Genomic DNA, 22,615 nt, shown 5'->3' with positions numbered 1-22,615 from the left:
GAGGGGGTGCAGAGAAGAGTCATCAGGATGTTGCCTGGGATGAAACATTTAAGTTATGAAGAGAGATTGGATAGGCTTGGGTTGTTTTCGTTGGAGCATAGAACACAGAGGGGCGACCTGATTGAGTTGTACAAGGTTATGAGGGGCATGGACAGGGTGGATAGGGAGCAGCTGTTCCCCTTAGTTGAAGGGTCAGTCACGAGGGGGCATACGTTCAAGATGAGGGGCAGGAGGTTTAAGGGGGATGTGAGAAAAACTTCTTTACCCAGAGGGTGGTGATGGTCTAGAACGCGCTGCCTGGGAGGGTGGTGGAGGTGGGTTGCCTCACATCCTTGAAAAAGTACCTGGGTGAGCACTTGGCACGTCATAACATTCAAGGCTATGGGCCAAGCGCTGGTAAATGGGATTAGGTAGGTAGGTCAGGTGTTTCTCAAGGGCCTCTTCTGCACTGTGTGATTCTGTGATTTGCACTGCAGCCCCTAAACATAACAGATTGCCTCCTGAATGCACATCACTAGAAAAGCAGCCAAGCTCATTTATTGTGCGTGAGGCCCTAGAGTCCAGCACTATGCTGAGCTATGCTCTCCATGGTTTGAACAAGACAGTTATAGGGTGCCCCTACAATTGGCCAAGATTTGCTGTGCTAAACTCCTCCCTCACGCCAGATACCCCTCCGACCCCGACCTATTTTTTTCTAGCTCGATTTTTAAACTGTGTTACTTCAAGGTAAAGTGGAAAATGCTGCTGACATTTTTGTGGGAGGCCAGCTTCCAACTTCCCTCTATCACCTAGCAAATTCTTCCTATCCACCTCTATCCTCACTGCCTTCTAATTCCCCTTCCTCCCATCACTCTCCAACCTCACCATGTTACGCTTGAACCCATCGTTATTCTTCTTGATATTCCTGTCCTCCTCCCCCCTCCCCAACCCTTTAATGCTGATGTCCCCATGTCCTTTGTTGACCTGACCCCTCTCCTTCTGGAGGCCACATGCACCGTGACTTCCTGGGAACCCACCCACTCCCCAATGATACCATCCAATATTCTTCCGTGGCTTTTCAGCTCCTGACTTACAGGAAGCAGATGCCTCCCCTGACTGTGACTGTGCCAGCTGCCTCTAGCATAGCCAGCATAGTCACAGAAGTCTGTTCAAAATAGCCCCGATAACATGGCTTCAGCCCCAGGACAGTCTCTTACTCTCCCCTGGACAGTCTTATAACTCTTGGCCCAGGATAGTCTGTCACTACTCCATTCTATTCCTTGTACACCACCCACCCACCCCCAGCACCCCCCACCCAGTCCTGACTCCATCTTCCCCCTCCCCACTGGTCTTGCCTCTTGTGCCCAGCCTTGGCACAGCTTGTGAAACAAGCAATCAAAATCTCTCTGCCCTCAATCTGAGAGGAGAATTTAATTCTGGAAAGTTGGCTTTTTAACGAGTATTCAGGGGGTGGAAATGGATGCAAACGTAGTTCCTAACATAAATCAGCAGGAAAGTAAACCCTCCTTTAACCCGCTATGAAAGTCAGAAGAAAAAAATTCCAAACTAAGTTCCCGCTGGGGGGAAACCAACTTTTACCATCATGTCAAATTATGTGCCCCCACCTGCCACTGGCGGGAGTGGAAAATTCCACCTAATGCTTTGAGAGGATGGAATGATTAAGGTTACAGGAAAGCTCTGAGGTGTCAATAAAGTGATGATGAACGATAGTGGTGCCTGTTTAGGTGGGGGTGTGAGAAAGTTCATCAGCAAGATGACTAAGCGGAGCTGCATGGTGTGTTGATCTGAGAAGTGCTGTGCAAAAGACTAGAAAATGCAGCATGTCACTCATCTATCCTGCCCTGATGAGGTCACTGAAATTCTTGTGGCACTCAGCCCATGAATTAGGTCACAGATCTGCCACGATCTCATTGAATGGCACAGAAGGCTTGGGGCAAAATGGCCTACTCCTGTTGTTCACTTCCTCAGCCACGCCTTCCTGGTTTCTGGGGCAGACTTCTTCCTCCCCTTAATTGGGAACAAACTGTCTCTGAGGACCCTCATAGCCTGCAGCATGATGTCCAGGGATAACTCAGAATCACAGGGCAGCTTTCCCTTATTGAGAATCAATCGTCCGAGTTGCTGTCTCACTTACCAGTTGTAGAATGGTCCCATCTGTTTCTTGAAAGGATTCCTTTAAATATTGAAGCTTCAACGGGCAGGTGAGAAATGTGATCACACCCATCTGCTTTAAATGGCTGGGAAACCTTAAAGTGGAATGCTTAAATCGTGGCTCAGTTAAAGAGCCACTGTAAAATTCATTCCTTGAAGTTCCAGGTTCCTGACCTGTTGGTGACCTCCCCTGCAGTGCATGGGTCTAAGTGTTACAACTCATTCCATTGCATAGCAGTGCACGCTGTTGGCTGCACCTCTTCCTATAATGGCAGAATGAGGGTGGGGAATTTGAAATTATCTTACAATATGTTATATTTTATGTATTGTTCTAAATTGGCCCTGTCTCATTATATTGCAGATAATGGTCACCACTTCTTCCAGCTATGACATTTACGGTTAAAATAAATTCTTTCACAACCTCTGTAAGCTTTCAAAGGTATCTGCATCATGAAGGTAACTATAAAGCAGAAAGTGGAAGTATTACAAGTATTACTGGTTATTCCAGTCACAAGAAGCTTAGGTCAATAAATCATACTGTGTACTGGATCTAGTGGAGGAGAATGGAGAGTGTTATAGATTTAACTGCTTGAAAAATCACATCCTGGTGGTGTATCCTGCCCACTTGTCAACCCAAATCATGAATCTCCTTGTACTAAGTGCCTCAGGAGGTTGCTGCAGCACCAAAAAGGAAAAAGAGTGGCCAGTGGTATGCAAAGATATTCAAGTTAGAGTTTACCTGGAGAAGAAATGAATAGTTCTATTCAAACTCCTACAGTAAGGAGACTGGAGTTATCAGCTTTAGAGAGTTTAAAATAAAAACAACGAAAGTGCTTCCCTCCTAATATATGAAGTCTGCATGCTTTGTGCTTTTCCCAGCCAAGAGCAGGTTAGAAAATTATCCCTAAGCTTCCATCAATGTTGCAACAGGCTGTAGGTTATGACAGATACAGTGGCTTCAAGTTAAGTTCCTTTCTCTCTCTCTGTAGGGAGCACTCATCATAGACTGGACATCAATCCACACCAGCAACATAGGATCAGGAGTAGGCCATTTCGCCCCAAGCCTACTCCGCCATTCAATGAGATCATGGCAGATCTGTGACCTAACTAGGTATACCTGCCTTTGCCTCATATCCCTTAATACCTTTGCTTAACAGATTTAAAATGAACAATTGATTTACATCATTTGCCATTTGAAGAGACTTCCAAACTTTACTAGCCTTTGTGCATAAAAGCATTTCCTAATTTCATTCCTGAAAGATCTGGCTCTAAATTTTAGACTATGCCCCTAGTCCTAAACTGCCCAACCAGTGGGAATTGTTTCTACCCACCTTTAATATCCTGAAAACCTTGATGAAATCATTCCTTAACTTTCTAAAAACCAGGGAATACAATCATAGTTTTTGTCATCTCTTCACATAATTTAACCTTTGGAGTTCAGATATCATTCTGGTAAAACTACATTGCAATCCATCCAAGGCTAATATATCCTTCTGAAAGTCTGGTGCATAACTGAAATCAAAACAGACACAATGTGCTGAAGCTCCAGGTACAAACTCTCATCCTAACAACCTGTGGTACATTTTCTTGTGGTATTTTAAATTTAGCATGATTATAGCAAGTTTACAAATAAGTTAACCAGATAGTTACCTTCATGGTTTTACTAAACCACTCAGACAACAGTTGCAGAGAACTCTCCGTCCTATGCTTAATATTATTGAACTCCTGTAGTTTACTATTCCTCCATTCAAAAAACTGATCAAACGCTTCATTTGAGTTGTGCTCCACTTCATAAGGGCCATATACAGCATCCAGTGAACAAGCTAAAAACTGAAGATATATGCATGTCAATTATCACATTGTGGTTTTGAACACTTAGCTTTACTTCAATATTTTTATTTACAAGAGATTGCAGCACACTTGTGAATTTTCTAACTGTAATCATCTGGAAGCATCTATCAGATTTATACTATAAAAAGTAGCTTAGATTGATATTAAAGCCGAAACGAAGGTACAGACTATAGGATAATTTTAACTTTCAGCAATAGTATACAATGGGTGATATGGAATCAGCTGGCCGTTTATAGGCCCCACTTGATTTTCAAAAGATGTGAGATGTATAATGGGGTGTTGATCCGAAATTGTCCATTTTACACTAGTCCAAAGTTAAACTGACCCTGTATACAAGTTCAAACTTGGTTAATGTAAATGCTGGAAAGAAAAATTGAAATCTTGTTTAAAATGTACAATAATTATTCACTTCACCGAAGCATTTAATTTTTGATTGACACAGTGTAAAATATATCCAGTGCACATGGAATGTTTTTCAGGTTTGAACGCAGTTTCTCAATTCTTTAAATTGGTGATAATAGAGAGCAACCATTTTGCTTTAATAGGAATCTTATATGAACATGTTCTTGGGAATCTGTACAAAGTTAAATAGAACAATCCACGTTGAATTATAAATGAATTAATTTATTCATACAATGAAACCCATATACTGGGGACACCTAAGGGACTTGTACCAGATGTCCTTTATGTGCTGGTGTCTTTATTTTCAAAATGGTCATTCTATGCACAGGAAATCAGATAAGCCAAATATTCCAGGGTCAGCTTTATCTTCTACAGCATTCTTTCATTTTTCACCCTCATGCCTAATTCCAGAGCCCTTCCAGTGGGATTTGATTTCAGTTCATTATCTGTTGCTGGATTTTCTAATTTATTGCCATCCCAGCATCCTTCTTCATCAAGGGAGGGCAGGCAGTTGCTGCAAGGCCAGAATGTCTGATAGATCCCAGTCAAATTTGGTGAGCTGAGGGGTTAACATCCTGCAGACTCCTATCCAGGACACGTTCCCTCCATGTGCTACAAGCTACTGATGTTTGAAGTGCTGGGAGGTTGGATAGGGAGCTATTGGCAATGCATCAACATCCAAAAGACTGGTGAGGTAGGTTGCCAACTCTACTTGGAGGCATTCCTGGAGGTTTGATCACATGATGTCCTGACCACAGGACATTTGACATCACAAATCATCACATGAAACTACAAATATTATTGGATTTACTTTACAACGGTTGGATCCCATGTAGCTGAGAATATTTGTGGTTTCACACCAGCAGCTGTTGTATAAGTTCCCAAGAACCAGGAGGCCACCAGGAACAGGTGAGGCAGAAGAGAGGCTAAAAGAAAAATCATTCTCTCTCTCCTCTCAAGCTCTCATTCTCCATCTCTGTCCCATGGACCCCATTCTAGTCTCTATTTCCTCCAACTCGACTCCCCAGAGTTTCAGCTCTCAGCACCACGATTTCAGGGGTTATGATTCCCAGCTTCTTGCCCCATCTCCCCCGACCAGCATTTCCTGGATTTTGTGTAATGAGGATCTTTTTACCCAGTATCCACTGTGGAAGAGAAGCTCCTCTATCCCTCGGATAGAGCTGTGCAAGCATTCAATCCCAGAGATTTTAGTCAAGGGTCCTCTTTCACTATGTATGCTACATAGAGATCTACATTACACAAAAGTTGTTTTTTCCATCTGCTGCCACCTGTGATTTACCCACGCGTCCAGTGTTTCAAATGGGAAACCAACATTGAAGGCTGTTTGTAGCTCATAATTTGGAAGTGTCTATCATTTTGAGCAGCAGTTTATAACTATTATAATGTAAATTATTTGGGGCTGTCGGTAAATGTCTGTTTTTTCAGATATCTATTTGTACAAATCTCACTATGAGAAATAATGAGACATAAAATGGCCAGTTTTCTCATCATAGGCAATGCATAAAAATACATATGCACACTTTTGCATTTTCTCTCTCCATAATTTCCCTTCCTCTCTAATTTCATCTCCCCACTCAAAATCGCAAATCAGTACATGGGCAGTAGCCGGAATTAAGTGTATACTGTTCTACTGGACCATCCCCAAACTACAAACATCACCTCTTCTTACCTCCCGTCATGAAGAGATATTAATGTCTATAGTGTAATTGGAAATTATTTTTTAAAATAGAGTTCAGTGGTGTCTGTGTATGTGTTTGTATTTTAACTGGATTAAGGCCAGCTGGTCTAGAGGCTTTGATGCATAGAAAGAAGCAGGTTTGAAATGGTAATTTCAATGGTAGATGAACATGAGGAAGTTTAGAAACAAAACAAAAATAGAAATACCTGGAAAAACTCAGCAGGTCTGACAGCATCTGCGGAGAGGAACACAGTTAACGTTTCAAGTTTGTATGACACTTCAACAGAACTAAGGAAAAATAGAAAAGTGGTGAAACATAAGCTGGTTTAAGGGGGGGTGGTGGGACAAGTAGAGCTGGATAGAGGGCCAGTGATAGGTGGAGATAGCCAAAAGATGTCATAGACAAAAGGACAAAGAGTTGTTGAAGGTGGTGATAATATCTAAGGAATGTGCTAATAGATGACATTAAGGGTAGAAAGCAGGACGAGCAAGGTACAGATAGCCCTACTGGGGGTGGGATGGGGGAAGGGATCGAAATAGGCTAAAAGGTAGAGATAAAACAATGGATGGAAATACATTTAAAAATAATGGAAATGGATGGGAAAAGAAAAATCTATACAAATTATTGGAAAAAAGGGGGATCGGAAAAGGGGGTGGGGATGAAGGAGAGAGTGCATGATTTAAAATTGTTGAACTCAATATTCAGTCTGGAAGGCTGTGAAATGCCTAGTCGGAAGATGAGGTTTGCATTGAGCTTCACTGGAACATTGCAGCAGGCCAAGGGCGGACATGTGGGCGTGAGAGCAGGGTGGAGTGTTGAAATGGCAAGCGACAGGGTCTGGGTCATGCTGCGGACAATTTCTCCTTAAATTCCTCTCACTTTCTCCAAATAAAAGGTCTGGCTATGGGTACCCGCATGGGTCCCAGTTATGCCTGTCTCTTTATGGGGTATGTGGAACATTCCTTGTTCCAGTCCTACTCCAGCCTCCTCCTGCAACTCTTTCTCTGGTGCATCGATGATTACTTCGGTGCTGCTTCATGCTCTCGTCTGGACTTGGAAAAATTTATTAATTTTGCTTCCAATTTCCACCCCTCCATCATTTTCACATGGTCCATCTCTGATACTTCCCTTCCCTTCCTTGACCTCTCAGTCTCAATTTCTGGTGATACACTGTCCATCAATATGCATTACAAGCCTATCGACTCCCACAGCTACCCCGACTACAGGTCCTCACACCCCGCTTCATGTAAGGACTCCATCCCATTCTCTCAGTTCCTTCGCCTCCTCGTCGCATCTGTTCTGATGATGCCACTTTCAAAAACAGTTCGTCTGACATGTCTTCCTTCTTCCTTAACCGAGGTTTTCCACCCACGGTGGATGACAGGGCCCTCAACCGTGTCCGGCCCATCTCCCGCACATCCGCCCTCACACCTTTGTCTCCCTCCCAGAACCATGATAGGGTCCCCCTTGTCCTCACTTATCACACCACTAGCCTCCGCATTCAAAGGATCATCCTCCACCATTTCCGCCAACTCCAGCATGATGCCACCACCAAACACATCTTCCCTTCACAACCCCCCACCGCCCCCCAGTGGCATTCCACAGGGATCGTTCCCTCCAGGACACCCTGGTCCACTCTTCCATCACCCCCTACACCTCAAGCCCCTCCCATGCAACCTCAGAAGGTGCAACACCTGTCCCTTTACTTCCCCTCTCCTTGCCATCCAAGGGCCCAAACACTCCTTTCAAGTGAAGCAGCATTTCACTTGCACTTCCCTCAATTTAGTCTACTGCATTCTCTGCTCCAGAATCGGTTTCCTCTACTTTGGAGAGACCAAACGCAGACTGAGTGACGCTTTGCGGAACACCTTCGGTCTGTCCACAAGCATTACCCAGACCTCCCTGTCGCTTGCCATTTCAACACCCCACCCTGCTCTCATGCCCACATGTCAGCCCTTGGCCTGCTACATTGTTCCAGTGAAGCTCAACACAAACTGGAGGAACAGCACTTCATCTTCCGACTAGGCACTTTACAGCCTTCCGGACTGAATATTGAGTTCAACAACTTTAGATCATGAACTCTCTCCTTCATCCCCACCCCCTTTCCGATCCCCCTTTTTTCCAATAATTTATATAGATTTTTCTTTTCCCATCCATTTCCATTATTTTTAAATGTATTTCCATCCATTGTTTTATCTCTACCTTTTAGCCTATTTCGATCCCTTCCCCCCACCCCGCCCCCACTAGGGCTATCTGTACCTTGCCAGGTGTCCCTTTTAATCTATGAGATTTTGTGTTGCCTTAACGGGGATGTAAGAGAGATTAATTAGGGGATTTTTGTAGTTACTATAGTAGTTATTTTGTAGATGTATGTATGTGTTTACAATCTTTCTTCTATTAATAAATGTTTAATTTAGTTTTATAAAAACCCTCTTGAGACTCGATGGTCTTATTTCTACTGGATTCAAAGCCTGCATCTCGAAGCATACAAATTGCAAAAATGGGTTATGACAGTTGTTTCCCACTCCAAAAGCACACACAAGAGATCCTGCTTCTACCAGAACTTAAAATATGAACACGTTTTTTCAGATCCTTTCTGAAGGATAGCAACTCTTTTCTCAAAGGGACCTGGTCATTAACTTATTTGAAGGAGGAAAGGAAATGTAGCACAATGGTACTGTGTACTGGAGCTGAATAGACAGTAAAATTTAAGTTTGCCACCTTAACCCCAGCTTGCCGAGCTCTGTCTTTATCTCAGTGAAGCCGACAAATTCCATTAGGAGGGTGAAGAAACATGATCAGCTCACCTCCAGGCAATCTGTTAGTGCTGGTTTAGCAGCAGCACTGGGAGAGGCTGGGGTTATCTCATTCCAGTAATGCAGATTAAGCAGTATGAGAAGAATAAGAAAGCAAGGAAATAAAAGGCCAAAAGGTCACTTATTGCAATATGCAAGCACTGCAGCTTTTTATTGCATTTTATGTTATATAAAATCAATGCATCCTTGCATCATTCATATCAATTTGTAAATCCAGTATATGTTTTCCCATTAAATGTTAATAAACCAAGTAACCAAGGAAATGGCTGTTGCAACAACTACCACTTTCAATTAGCTTTTCAGCATCCACTGAAGTGGTAAATTAGCACTCAAAACCGTTATTGCTCATTATTAATACTACAGAATCTTATGCTTGGAATCAGCTGAAAACAAAAAATTCTAACCTTTAGAACATTCATACGATCCTCAATAGGCAACTTGTCTACTTCAGAGATAAACTCCTCTGCTGCAGCATAAAGTGTGCTGCGCATTTCATTTCGCTTGTCCATTAGGCTGCGCACATCATCCTGAGAGTTATAATCAAAATGTGTCATAAATATTACACACAATATATACAACTACAGTTAATTGTCTCCTCACAATGACTTTCAGATATGGACTGTTAAAATAATTTTGGAAAACACACAGAGATAGAAGACATAACACTTCCAAAGCCTTTGCAACAAACGTAATATGTATTTCAGTCTTCAGAAAATGGCCCCGGCAGGGTTGCCCCCAGCTTTCAGCCAATGGACGGGACCACTGCCAAAGCCATTAAATTCAACCCACTGTCTCCTCAGAGGCTACCAAAATGACCATTCATCCACTCCAAAAGAAGCCTTCAAAAACATCTGTAAAGTCATCCCATCAAAGCTGAGAGAGAGGCAGTCTCACTGGCCAAGCAAATATGCAGAATAAATACAATCTTACGCAATAGAAACAATAGTAAACTCTATGATTCTCTGAAATCAATTTTTGGGTCCAGAGGCTTCCAGAACTACTACTACTCCTCAGCACTGAAGAAACCACAATGATTACAGACGCAACTAAAATCTTGCAGAGATGAGCAGGACACTTTACCGATGTTCTGAATTGGCCCTCAATAATCAATGCTGAGGCAATGACCTGCTTGTCCCAAATCGAAGTCAGCACATCACTTGCTGACACTACTAACAAAGCCGAGATCATGAAAGCTATCAGTCTCCTGTTGAGCAGTAAGACACCAGAATCAGATGCAATTTCAGGTAAAATAATACCAGGAGGCACAATACTCACTGACAAACTCACCAAACTATTCCAGGCAATATGGAAGCAGGAAGCCATTCCTCAGGAATTCAAAGATGCATCGGTTGCCATCTTCACAAGGGGGGCGGGGGGAGCAGGGGGTGCGCTGGGAACTCCCCACACCTCCAAACCCAGAAGTCCCATGGTAAGGATCGCACAGCAATTACCCGGGAAGTTCAAACTTCTGTTGGGCAATTCCCCTGCAATCAGAACCATCCCAAAGCATGATTTTAAACTGCCAACTTCGGGTGGTTCCGACTGTCTTACCAGAATAGTTGCCCAGGAAAAGTTAGAATAATTAAAACCACTTTTAACTCCTAGGTAACCGTAGTACTGACACCCCCAACCACCCCCACAGGACTCCCACCACCTCCCTGACAGGAGCACCCCTCACCGACTACCTCCTGCCTCTCCCCTCGTTGACCACCCAATGCGCCCCCACTGACCACCTGACTGAACCCCCAACTCTCACTCAACCCTCCAACTGACTACTTGACCCTCCTCCACTGACCACCCAATCCCTCCAACCGACCCCCCGATCCCTAACTCCACCACCCCCCTCCCCACACTGGCCATCCAACCACCAACACCATCCCCCTCCCCTCCCAATGCCTCCGTGCCCCCACCCCCACCTCCCAATGCCTCCGCACCCCCCAAATCCTATCCACTTACCTTACAAGCCTACCTTCATCATGGCTTCTGAAAGTGGTTGGATCTTTAAACATAACAGTATTAGCTGCCATAAAGCAGGTATGAAAAGGGGGCATGTCTTCCTTACCTCAGACTCTGCAGCCCTTGACCGAAGGCCTCAGATGCACACTGCCCTACACAGTTCTCGCCTGGCCTAAGTCAGAAGGTCGGGCGAGAAAGGATCGGCTGGATTTCGAGGTAATAAACTAGGAACAGAGTGACAATCTGACTCTGATTGCCACTCTGTGGAAGTTCAGGCCCGACATCTCAAACAGGACCTTCTAGCAAAGCCACTACTGTGCTTTCTGAAGCACTGTGTTATCTAATGTGGATGCCACTTCTGTTATCGCATAGACAGCAAAGTCTTCAATTTGAGGAGAGGTTTGTGACTTCTTTTCACTGATAACTGTGCCCTGAATGCCTGTTCTGATCAATAAATGCAACATTGCATGGATCACTTCTCATCTGCACACAATAACTTTGGTCTCACTATAGGCACCAAAGAAAACAAAAGGTCATGTACCAATCTGCCCCACAAAAGCAGTACATGAAGCCAACTATTACACTCAATGGTCAAAGGCTTGATGTAGTCAACAAATTTACCTGCCTCAGCAGCATTCTGTCCAGAGTAGTTCACATTAATGACAAAGTCAATGCCAGGATAGCTAAGGCCAGTATTGCCAGTGGTAAGCTATGAACAACTGGGAGTGAAAAGGAATCAGTCTTTCAACAAAAGTGAAGGTATAAAGAGCAGTTGCCCCTCCCACTGTCCCTTGTATGCCTGTGAGACACAGACAATTTACTGCAAGCACACAAACAAGCTACACCACTTTCACCTGACCAGCTTGCCTAAGCTGCTAAAGAACAGACAAGATAGGTTCCTAATGCTGATATTCTCTCCCTGATCGACATGAACAACATACACACTCTCTGAAAAGAACTCAGATGAGATGGTAGGACATGTTGCCAGAATGCCTGATAAGTGCTTGCAAAAAAAATCTCTTCTATGGCGAGCTAATTGGAGGAAAATGTTCACGTGGCCAGAGAAAGTGCTTCAAGGACACCCTGCTGGTCTCATTGAAGAATTTCAACATCACTGTTGAGACATGGGAGAACCTCATAAAGGGTCACTTTATATACCGCCATCTCGTCAGCAAAGAACAGTCACACTGGCCAAAAGGAAACGTGAGCTTCACAAGTCCAGAACTACAAACACCGTTTCAACACCAATAACACATGTGTCCAACATGCAACAGATCTCTTAGCACTCAAACTGGATTGATTAGTCAACTTCAAAGACATCACATTGAAACTTAATTCATTGAATTCTAGTTGACGTCACAGTCATCTTTCAATATTCCACAGCAAGGGCTAAACTTGCCAGGCTTGTTCATGATTCACAAAACATCTTATAATCACAACTCTTTTTAAAGGCATTGCTTTGCGGATCCATTGTACGCAACAAAAACTTGCATTCATATTGCAGCTTTAACATAATAAAATGTCCCATTAGGACAGCTGGCCAAAAGCTTGGTCAAACAGGTAGGTTTTAACAGCATCTTAAAGAGCAAAGAGAGACCGGAGGCAGAGGGGCCTGGTGAGGGAATTACAGAGCTTAGGATCAAGATGATTTAAGGCATAGCTGCCAATAATGGGGAAAAGGAAGTATGGGATGCACAATAGGCCTGAGTTGGAGGCGCGCACAATTCTTGGAGGGGTTGGAGGACTTTGAACAAGGATGTGAATTGTAAAAACAAAGATAAACAATAAATTGAGAATTGGTGGGCTGGGAGCCAACGTAAGTCAGCGAGCATAGGGTGACAGGCAACGTTCCCTTTAAGTTGCGCGACTGTGGCCCATGACAGGCACAAATCGGCCCCTTTAATTCTAGGAACAATTATAAAGGCTGCGCACTTAAAGAAATTGCCTGTGCACTGGAGAAAGAGAGCGCGCATTGCTGATGGGTGAATAGGACTTGGTACAAAGGCAGAAAGGTTTTAAATCAGCTCAAACTTATGAGGTAGAAAATGGGACACAGGCAAGGAAAGCAGTAGAATAGTTAAATCCAGAGGTAACAGGTGTGGATGAGGGTGCAGCAGCAGAGGGACTGAAATAGGGATACAGATAGATGATATATAAGGCAAAAGAAAATGGTGCTTCAACTTTAGTAGACAAAATGTGTGGTGTATTCTGAGGGGTGGGAAAACATGAGGATTTGCCTTGCAGCAGAAGCAAAGCAAAAGTGTCAAGAGTGTCTTTTCCTGGAAGTAGTTTGTGATCACATAATTTCATATCAATTATATCAATTTAGTAAGTCATGTCTATAGTGACTTCTTACTCTCCTTATCTTCCTTCCATGCACCTAAAACTTCATGGACCTTTACACTGCTCTGCTGCATGCGGATTTCTTTTTGGATCGCAAAATTATACAGGTTGCAACAGACTTATGACGATTTGAATTTTTGGTTGCTCTATACAACAACACCATGTGTGAGCAACAAATCACAGCTTTACCACCCCCGTGGTATGCTCAGCAATACTTCAGGTCAAAGCATGGTCCTTATTTGTACTTGTGCTTTCTTACTCTGAGATGATCAGTAACTATGGGCAGGATTTTTAGGTTGGCATGCAGGCGCAATCAACAGGCCCAGGAACAGCCGTGGAACAGATCGCCACCCAACTGCAATTTCGCGCTGGCTAGCCAATTAACATCCAGTCAGCACGAACCTCACGTGGAAATGCTCAGAACTGCCAGAACGGGGGCAGGGGGAGGGCAGGCATTGACATAGGCATGGGTGAGCACACAATGAAACCTCCCTGAAGGCAGAGAGCTGCCTCAGGGAATTGAAGACTTGAAAACAATTAGGAGTGTTTTTAAAATCAGGAGCAAAATGTCCACTCTTCACAATCAGTTACCTGAACATATACATGATGAAAATTCTGTCCAAACATTTTTATTGTTTTCTGTTTAATAACAGAAATCTCATCTTGCCCTTGGATAAGATTTTGCAAAGTCCATCTGGCAGATTCGCCCTTCCGCCAACCGTAAGGCTGGACGGACCATGAAAAATCAGGGACAATTGGAACTTTAACAACTTTAATTGTCGGCAGACTTGCTTCCCACACTTGCGCGAGTCTACCAACCGAAGTATCACGCGAGCGAGGGATGATGTCAGAATGCCCAACATAATCCCGCGCGATTTTGCATCCAATTGGGTCAGGCGCACACCCACACACCAACCTAAACATTCTGCCCCATGTTTTCTAACAGCTACTTGTTCATTTTTTTTTGAGACTGCACGTATTGCGAGCTTCTGCATAACATACAGATCAGAGGTGCTGTTTGGATAAAAGGCAGGGCCCGGAATATCAACCCAAGTCATGAAATTCAACAACAACCTGCATTTCTACAGTATAAAGCAAAATTTGAGCTACATATGTAGATGTTATGGCAGATGACCATAGCTTGGTCAAAGAGGTAAATTTTAAAGAGCGTCTTAAAGTCTTAAAGAAAAGAGAAATAGAGAGGAGGTGAGGTTTAGGTGGGGGGGAGGGGGGTGGAATTCCAGAGCTTAGGACCTAATAGTGGAACAAGGGAAATTAGGAATGCACAAAGTACCAGAATTAAAGCAGCGCAGTGCAGATGGATAAGAGTGCAGAGATAAGGAGGGGTGAAACTGTGGATGAATTTGAAAACAAGGGTGAGAGTTTTAAAAATAGATGTGTTGCTTAACCAGAAACCAAAAAGGGCAGCGAGCATAGGGATGATAGGTGAACAGGAGAAAAAACAAAAATAAAAATACCTGGAAAAACTCAGCAGGTTTGGCAGCATCTGCGGAGAGGAACACAGGTAACCTTTCAAATCCATATGATTTTTCAACAGAACTAAGTGAAAATAGAAAAGAGGTGAAATATAAGCTGCTTTGGGGAGGGGGGGTAAGAGCTGGATAGAGGGCTAGTGATAGGTGGAGATAGCCAAAAGATGTCATAGACAAAAGGACAAAGAGGTGTTGAAGGTGGTGATATTATCTAAGGAATGTGCTGATTAAGGGTAGAAAGCAGGACAAGCAAAGTACAGATAACCTTAGTGGAGGTGAAGGGAAGGGATCGAAATAGGCTAACAGGTAGAGATAAAACAATGGATGGAAATACATTTAAAAATAATGGAAATAGGTGGGAAAAGAAAAATCTATATAAATTGGGAAAAAAAGGGGGGATCTGAAAAGGGATGGGGATGGAGGACAGAGTTCATGATCTAAAATTGTTGAACTCAATATTCAGTCCGGAAGGCTGTAAAGTGCCTGTAGAGGAGTTAGTGAGAGTTGGACAGAGAGTGAAGTGTTTTCGATGATCTGAAATTTATGCTGGGTCAAAATTGGAAGGCTGGCCAGGAGTACATTGGAATAAAGAAGTCTAGAGGGTAACAAAGGCACGGATGAAGTTTTCAGCAGCAGGGGAATTGAGACAGCAGTGGACTCAGGCAATGTTATATTGGTGGAAGTAAGTGGTCGTAGTGGTGGCAGAGTTATGTAGTCAGAACCTCAACTCAGTCAAATATAACCCATAGTTTGCCAACAGGCTGGTTTAGCCTCAAGACAGTTTCCATGGAGAGGCTGGACTTGGTGGCTAGGAAATGGAGTTTGTAGTGGGGTAGAATACAAAGGTTTCAAGTCTTCGAAATATTTAATTGGCTGAAATTTCTTCTCATCCAGTACTGGAAATCGGACAAGCAGTCTGACAATTATAAACAGTAGAAAGGTTGAGACAGGTGGTGGTAAGTTAGAGCTGGGTATCATCAGTGTACATGTGGAAACTGGTATCATTGAACATAGGGCCTAATTTACATCTGGTTTGCCTATAAAGCTGGTTCCTTTCTCCACCCAAAATCATGTGTCACAAAATGAATGCAAGACCATTTTCCAGCCTGGGCCCTTCAGACTGAATAGTAGTTTTATCATGAATACAAACACTAGTTTTTTAATCCTGGCATTGAGATTTATCAAATAAAAACATGTGTCAATGAATTGTGGGCTAATTCAAGAATGTGTTACAATGCAAGAGACAAACTGCTGCATGTTTTACTGAAGGATATCCACATGTCCCAAACATCCTTTGTACATATATAATTCCGTTAACAAAATGAACTAGCCTGGACATCAATCCAACTCACCACTGACTTGCATGTTTGAAGTGTTTCCTGAGCAGAGTTATATTCATTCCAAGCACTTTCTAGATCCTTCATTGAGTGTACAGTGCAAAGACATCCCTCAGTGATTACTTTCACTGCTTGAGATAGGTCATCTCCAAAATGATTCTCATTGAACTCACTCCTAATGTTCAAACAAGATAAAAACAGTTTTAAAGAAGCGTTTTCAGGACTGATTTGGGTATTACATGTGAGGCTTTTGTTAAATGAAACAAAGTATATTTTATTTAACTTTTCATATAAAGGAAAGTTCAATCAAAAGATTAATATATTACTTAAGTAGAACAGAAAGTTACAAATTTTCAGTAACAACAGTTTTCAGTTGTGCAAAAAAACAACAGAACTTTTCTTATTTCCTTACTATTTTTTTCCACCACCATCTAAAACCTCATCCATGCAAGTTATTTATCTGCAATCAACAACAATGGTGACCAAGGGTCAAATATTAGATCTTCAATTTGGCTCAACTAGTTACTGGAAAACCTCACTCAAGCATCAGAAGAGCCAAAACTCAATTCCATTGCTGAAAAATGAACAACTTGTATTAATATAAAGCTTTTATCCTAGTAAAATATCCCAAAGTGCTAACAGGATTGTTGTCAAATAAAATTTGACACTGAGCCACATAACAAGATATTAGGACATGTGACCACAAGCTAGGTCAATGGAATAGGTTTTAAGGAACATCTTAAAGGATGCAAAAGGTTTTAGGGAGGGAATTCCAGAGCTTAGGCAGCTCAAGACACAGCCACCAAAGGTGAAGTGATTAAAATTAGGATGTGCAAGAGACCAGAGTTAAAGCTTAGCGATCTCAGAGGATTATAAAGCTGGAGGAGATACTGAGATAGGGAAGGGTGATGTCATGGGGGGACTTAAAAACAAGAGTGAGAATTCTAAAAAAAATTTAATATAAAAGGGCATGATGTCTATTTTCATAAAAGTTGAAAAGAATGGATAATGCAATCCATGCATATCATTTGACATGGATTGAGTATGCAAAACTAGAGGATATAAGGAAACTCAGCAAACCAATGGAAAACAAAGTACATAAAAGACAACTGAAGCCAAGTCCCAGCTAAGAATATTGCCCATTCTGCTCTCAGAAAGCAGAGTTAAGAGCTGGCGCAGTATCAGGGGTGTAGTCAAATTTTGCATATTACAACCAGATGTTCTGGAATTTACAGTGGTGGCTAATGTTTGGTTCCAAGCAGTTATAATCATTGAATTATAAAATGGTTACTGTATAGAGGGTCATCATTTGGTCTGTTGAGCCCACGCCTGCTCTCTGCAAGAGCAATTCAGCTAATCCCAATCTTTGTCCTTTCCTCGTAACCCTGCAATTTTTTTTTATCTTCAGGTGGTTATCCATTTCTCTTTGAAAAGCCACAATTGAATCTGCCTCTACCACACTCTCAGGAAAGCATTCCAGATCCTAACAGCATGCTGTGTTGAAAAAATGTTTTCGCATGTATCCTTTGGTTCTTTTACAAATTACCTCGGTTAAGGTTCTTGATCCCTTTCCCTATCTACTCTGTCTAGACCCCTCATCATTTTGTACGCTTCTATCAAATCTCCTCCTAACCTCTTCTCCAATGAGAGCAACCTCAGTTTCGCCCATCCACCCTTGTAGTGGAAGTCCCTTAATGTAAAACTTTTCTGCACCCTTTCTAAAGCCATCAAATTAAAGTATGGTGCCCAGAATTGGACATAATATTCCAATTGAGGCCGAACCAGTATTTCATAAATGTTCACCATAACTTTCTTGTTTTTGTATTCCATGCCTTGCAACCCTAGAGAGCATTAGATTTAATTTTTCTTGTGGTATCTAATATTTCCTCAAGGAGAAACATCAGTCAGTGCCATGGCACTAAAAATATCTATCAGCACCAGCAAAACTCTAAAAGCAACCTTAATGCATTGGGCTAGTGCAGATGAAAAGGGCACCACCATGCAGTGCCAAAAGGGTATTCACGGTTTATATACTTTGTCCATTCATTATACTCATAGTTCATAGAAATTCAGCACACAACCAACCAAATTTTGATGACGAGAACATTATCTGTAAAAGATCCGTCAGAATTCATACGTCTATTTTTTTTAAATACTGTATAAAAAGTGTTAAACTAACGGTTTCTGCTTTCAATAGAAAAATCAGACATTGTAGTCTATTTGCAAGCAATTTATTATACTTAGCTTTTTCTATCCCCATGTGTTTCTTAGCAGTTCATAGTGATTACTGCCACTTAACTAGGAATCTCACCCAACTTTTGACCTAGCCAGATAAAAAAAAATCTAGGTTTAACAGAAGGTAACCAATAGGCACCAATTGTCAAATCCCCACTGATTTTCATTTTGTTTATCCACTTAGGTGTCAGCTTTGTTTCAGTGGTCACAGTCTTGCCGCCAAGCTAGAAGTTTTGGGCTGAAGCCCCAATCCAGAGCCTTGAGCTGCTAACCTAGGCTGACACTTTAATTCAGTACTGCAATGGTGGAAGTGGTGTCTTTCAGATAAAACATAATGCAAATTTGGGAAAATTCCACCCAAAGTGCAGTCGCGCGCAGGCAAAATGGAGTCCTATCCACCGATGGCAATGGTGGGTTTTAATGCCATATTATCTCAAGCCATGTTTAAAAGGCAGCTGCCAGCTCATTGCTACCAGCTCACCACCGCTACCCAGGAGACATGGCCAACAAAGGAAAAAAGATTGCAGCCTCCCGGTTTAATGACGGGTCCCTCGAGTGATTGCTGGATGCTGTGGAGGTCCGCCAGAATGTGCTCTATCCCCTGCTCTGGCCACAGGATGAGCAGCAATATGACTAATCTGACTTGGGAGGCGGTGGCAGTGCCAATGCCCTTCAGAAGAGGACTGCCACCCAGTGCCACAGGAGGATGAATGATCTCCTCCATTCTGCTAGGTTAGTCACTCTTTTCATCACTCTCAATTCACACTCTCAAACCCAGTACACATTCATAGGGTCCTCACTCTGCCAGTTCAAGGGACATCGCCATTCACTCTCGCTCACACACGCCTTCATTGTCCTCAGCCCATCCATGAGGCCACTCCCCAACTGCACAGGCCAGGCACATTGATCATCTGGCCTGGCAGGCATCCTGCTTACACTTTCTCCATCTCTATCCATGCAGGGCAAACTGGCACACGAGAGAGGTCACATACCAGTGGCGGAATGCCCGAAATCAAGGTCCTCACGGACTTTGAAAATAGAGCCATCCAGCCGGCGAAGATCTGGACCAGTCCTGTGTTGACGGTTAGGTTGTCGCTGCTCTACCAAGTGAGAATCCAGTAGTGCAACATCCATCAGACAGCCATGCTGTGAATGATGTATCCTCATTCACAGGCCATTGTCATGGACGAACTGTCTCTCCTTGCTTTCGAAGGCACATCTGCTAAACAATCAACAAAGTCGATTAACCAGGGCCTCCAATCAAGTCCCAAAAAAACCTCCAAAGAGGAATCTGAAGACACCCCCCACGAAGTTCCATCACAGCACTCACCCAGACCCTCACCAGCAAAGAGACACACACCTCAGTGGGACTTAGCTTTAGAATCGACACGGGATTACAATCTAGTGAGGACATCACACTACCTGATCCACAGCAGACGGTGGCAGAGACTTCCCAGGGGTCCGGCACTCCGAGGATTGCTGGAGCCCAGAAATTTGCTGAGTCCAAGACAGGTGACGAGTCTTTGGACTCTGTTATGTCACAGTCGCTGGAGCTGCAAAGGTAAATTCGAGAAGACCAGGAAGGGGTGTCTGCTGCACTCCTCAGATTGCAAGGCATGATGGAGGAGTCCGTCCGCCTTCAGGCTGAAGATATACTGGCATTGGAGGCAGTCAAGAGAAGGTTCATTAGGTTGATCCCAGGTATGGAGGGACTTTCTTATGCAGGAGAGATTGAGTAGGTTGGGCTTGTACTCATTGGAATTTGGAAAGATGAGAGGCGCCCTTATTGAAACTTATAAGACTCTTAGAAGGCTTGACAGGGTAGATGCCATGAGGTTGTTTCCTCTTGTGGGACGGTCAAGGACCAGGGGGTGCCCATTTAAAACAGAGAGGAGGAGGAATTTCTTCTCTCTGAGGGTAGTCAATCTGTGGAATTCTTTACCGCAGAGGGCTATAGAGGCTGATCGCTAAGTATATTCAAGGCTGAAATAGACAGATTTTTAATCAGCAAGGGAATCAAGGGTTATGGGGAAAAGGCAGGAAAGTGGAGTTGAGGATTATCAGATCAGTCATGATCTCATTGAATGGCAGTTCAGACTATGATCCAAATGGCCTGCTTCTGTTCCTACATCTTATGGTCTTATGATAGCGCCGGCATGCCAACACACTAAGGTCAACACTGGTAGAATGGCAGCCGCCATGGAGGCCTTCGTCCAGGCACCGGAACCTCATCTTCAGCATCCCAATATTCTGCTCCACCAAGTTGTGTGCTGTAGCATCAGCCTCATTATACCATTGCTCTGCTGCTGTCTGAGGCCGCCATATGGGTGTCATCAGCCATGGCCTCTGCGGGTAGTACTTGTCCCCATGAAGCCATCCCTGCAGCTTCAGAGAACCCTGGAAGGCTCCAGGGATCTGTGATCGAGGATGTAAGCGTCGTGCTCACTCCTGCAGGATGCGTTTCTAGTGGTCACATACCAGCTGCACATTCAGTGAGCAGAATCCCTTGCGGTTAATGTACTCCACTGTGTGCAGCGACGGAGACCTGAGCGCCACATGGGTGCAATCGATCGCACCCTGCACCTGTGGGAATCCAGAGATCTGGGCGAATCCAATGGCTCATGCATTCTGGCTGTCCCGGTCCTGGGCGAAATGCACAAACCTGTGTGCTCTCAAGAAGATGGCCTCCGTGACCTCACAGATGCATTTGTGGGTGGTCACCTGCACAGCCCTAAAAGGAGACACTGGCATAGAAATTGAGTGTTGCGGTCAATTTCACAGCCACTGGCAGCGGATGCCTTCCATGTCGCCAAGTGCTGCAGTAAGTGGCAGATGTGAGCGGCCAGGTCCCTAGACATACACAATCGTCAGCGTCACTGGTTCTCAGTCATCTGCAGGATGGCCGAGTCTATACACCTTGGGTGTCACTAGGCGCCGACCAGCCACAGCTCGTTGTAGCTCCTGGGCAGTGCGTGAGGAAGCCCCAGCAGCACCTTCTTCCAAAGGTTTCTGCTCCTGCCTTTGCAGGAACCTCAGTCGTTCTCTCCTCAGTATTCTTCACTCCTGTAGGTCATCAGGCATACAGCTAGGTCACCAGGCTCCATGCTCCTGATGTGGCCCACCTGTGGCACGAAAGAGAGATAGGCGTGGTTAACATAGGTGAACTTAGCACCTTTCCTGGCTCTGTGTGACAGCCCCTTAACACTCCCCGGAGAGTGCTGGCCACCCCTCGGATGGCCACAGATGAGTGCACTGTATGGCTGCCCTGTCAGCCTGCGACATAGGGAAAGACAGTCCTAACCGGGTTGCTGAGATTGCAAGGGGCTGGGAGCACCTCCAGCAGTGACTGCTACATGGCCAGCATTGTTGAGGAGATTGTACAACGTATGCAGTCCAACTGCCCCGCAGTCCAGTAATGTGGTCGCGGACTCGCCATCTGTGCTTGGTGGAGCGGGGGGGAGGGGCACGTGTCAGGGGGCAGAGGGGATAGGGGCTAATATTTGGAGCACTTGGTGGCACTTCAATGCCTCCACATTGCTTTCGTGGACGGGCAGGCCAGGAGCCCGGTCCCAATCACATCACTGTGGCTGTGCCTGAACTGTCTCAGTTGCAGAGGAATGGTCAGTTTATACAGGTATTCCTATTGTGTGGCCACTTCTCACCTACCCTGCCCCCCACTTTGATTTCTTGTGCGTAGGATCCAACGCCAGGGCAGAGGTTGTGCCCCCAGACCTTGACAACAGCAACAGTTCCCCCAATGTGAAGACCGCCAAGTGCACGTCACCTGTGTGCTGTTGTGAAACACATCAACGTGCTTTCCCACCGACGTGGATGGACGATCCAGTGGGGTCCAATAGCCTGGCAGGGTGGTCTTTTAATGATGTGCTGATGTGTTACAATGACCTCCCCGACAACCATTAGCGGAAAACTTGACCCGCCATCGGTGGGCTGAGCAGAAGGTCACGACCTGCCTTCCCGCAGACGTGAAACTGATAACGCAATACTGTCCATGCACGCCATCTATCACACCCAATACCAGCAGGCATGGAAAATTCTGCCCATTAAATCTAGCCTTCGTTGCCCGCTCAGAGAACTGTAAAAGATCCTATGGTACTATTCAAAGAAAAACAGGAGAGGTGTCCTGGACAACATCTATTTCACAGCCACAGCACTAAAATGGAATATCCAGCCATTTGTTTCATTGGTGATTGTGGGACCTTGCTATTTGTAATTTGCCTGTCTCATTTCCCTACATTACAAAATTACTTTGTTGACTGGAAAGTGCCAGACTCAGAACCTTTGCAAATAATCTGAATTTGAATATCACATAT

The 22,615-nt window shown here is 44.1% G+C and overlaps 1 protein-coding gene across 7 annotated transcripts in view; it reads right to left on the bottom strand.

Moving 5' to 3' along the window:
• The window catches only part of LOC121276219 (serine/threonine-protein kinase 31-like), a 134,499-nt gene that overhangs the window by 56,117 nt on the left and 55,767 nt on the right, over positions 1-22,615 (bottom strand). For 6 of the 7 annotated variants that reach the window (XM_041184391.1, XM_041184392.1, XM_041184393.1 and 3 more), the window contains exons 10-12: positions 16,065-16,224; positions 9,325-9,447; positions 3,802-3,981 (exon numbers count right to left, since the gene is read on the bottom strand). In XM_041184391.1, coding sequence (XP_041040325.1) covers positions 3,802-3,981; positions 9,325-9,447; positions 16,065-16,224 — 463 coding nt within the window. The remainder of the gene's footprint in view (positions 1-3,801; positions 3,982-9,324; positions 9,448-16,064; positions 16,225-22,615) is intronic. The other variant, XM_041184395.1, reaches the window with a different exon arrangement.

The sequence above is a fragment of the Carcharodon carcharias genome, chromosome 3 (assembly GCF_017639515.1).
Source record: "Carcharodon carcharias isolate sCarCar2 chromosome 3, sCarCar2.pri, whole genome shotgun sequence".
Taxonomy (NCBI): domain Eukaryota; kingdom Metazoa; phylum Chordata; class Chondrichthyes; order Lamniformes; family Lamnidae; genus Carcharodon; species Carcharodon carcharias.
This window is presented reverse-complemented; position numbering and strand designations above follow the sequence as displayed.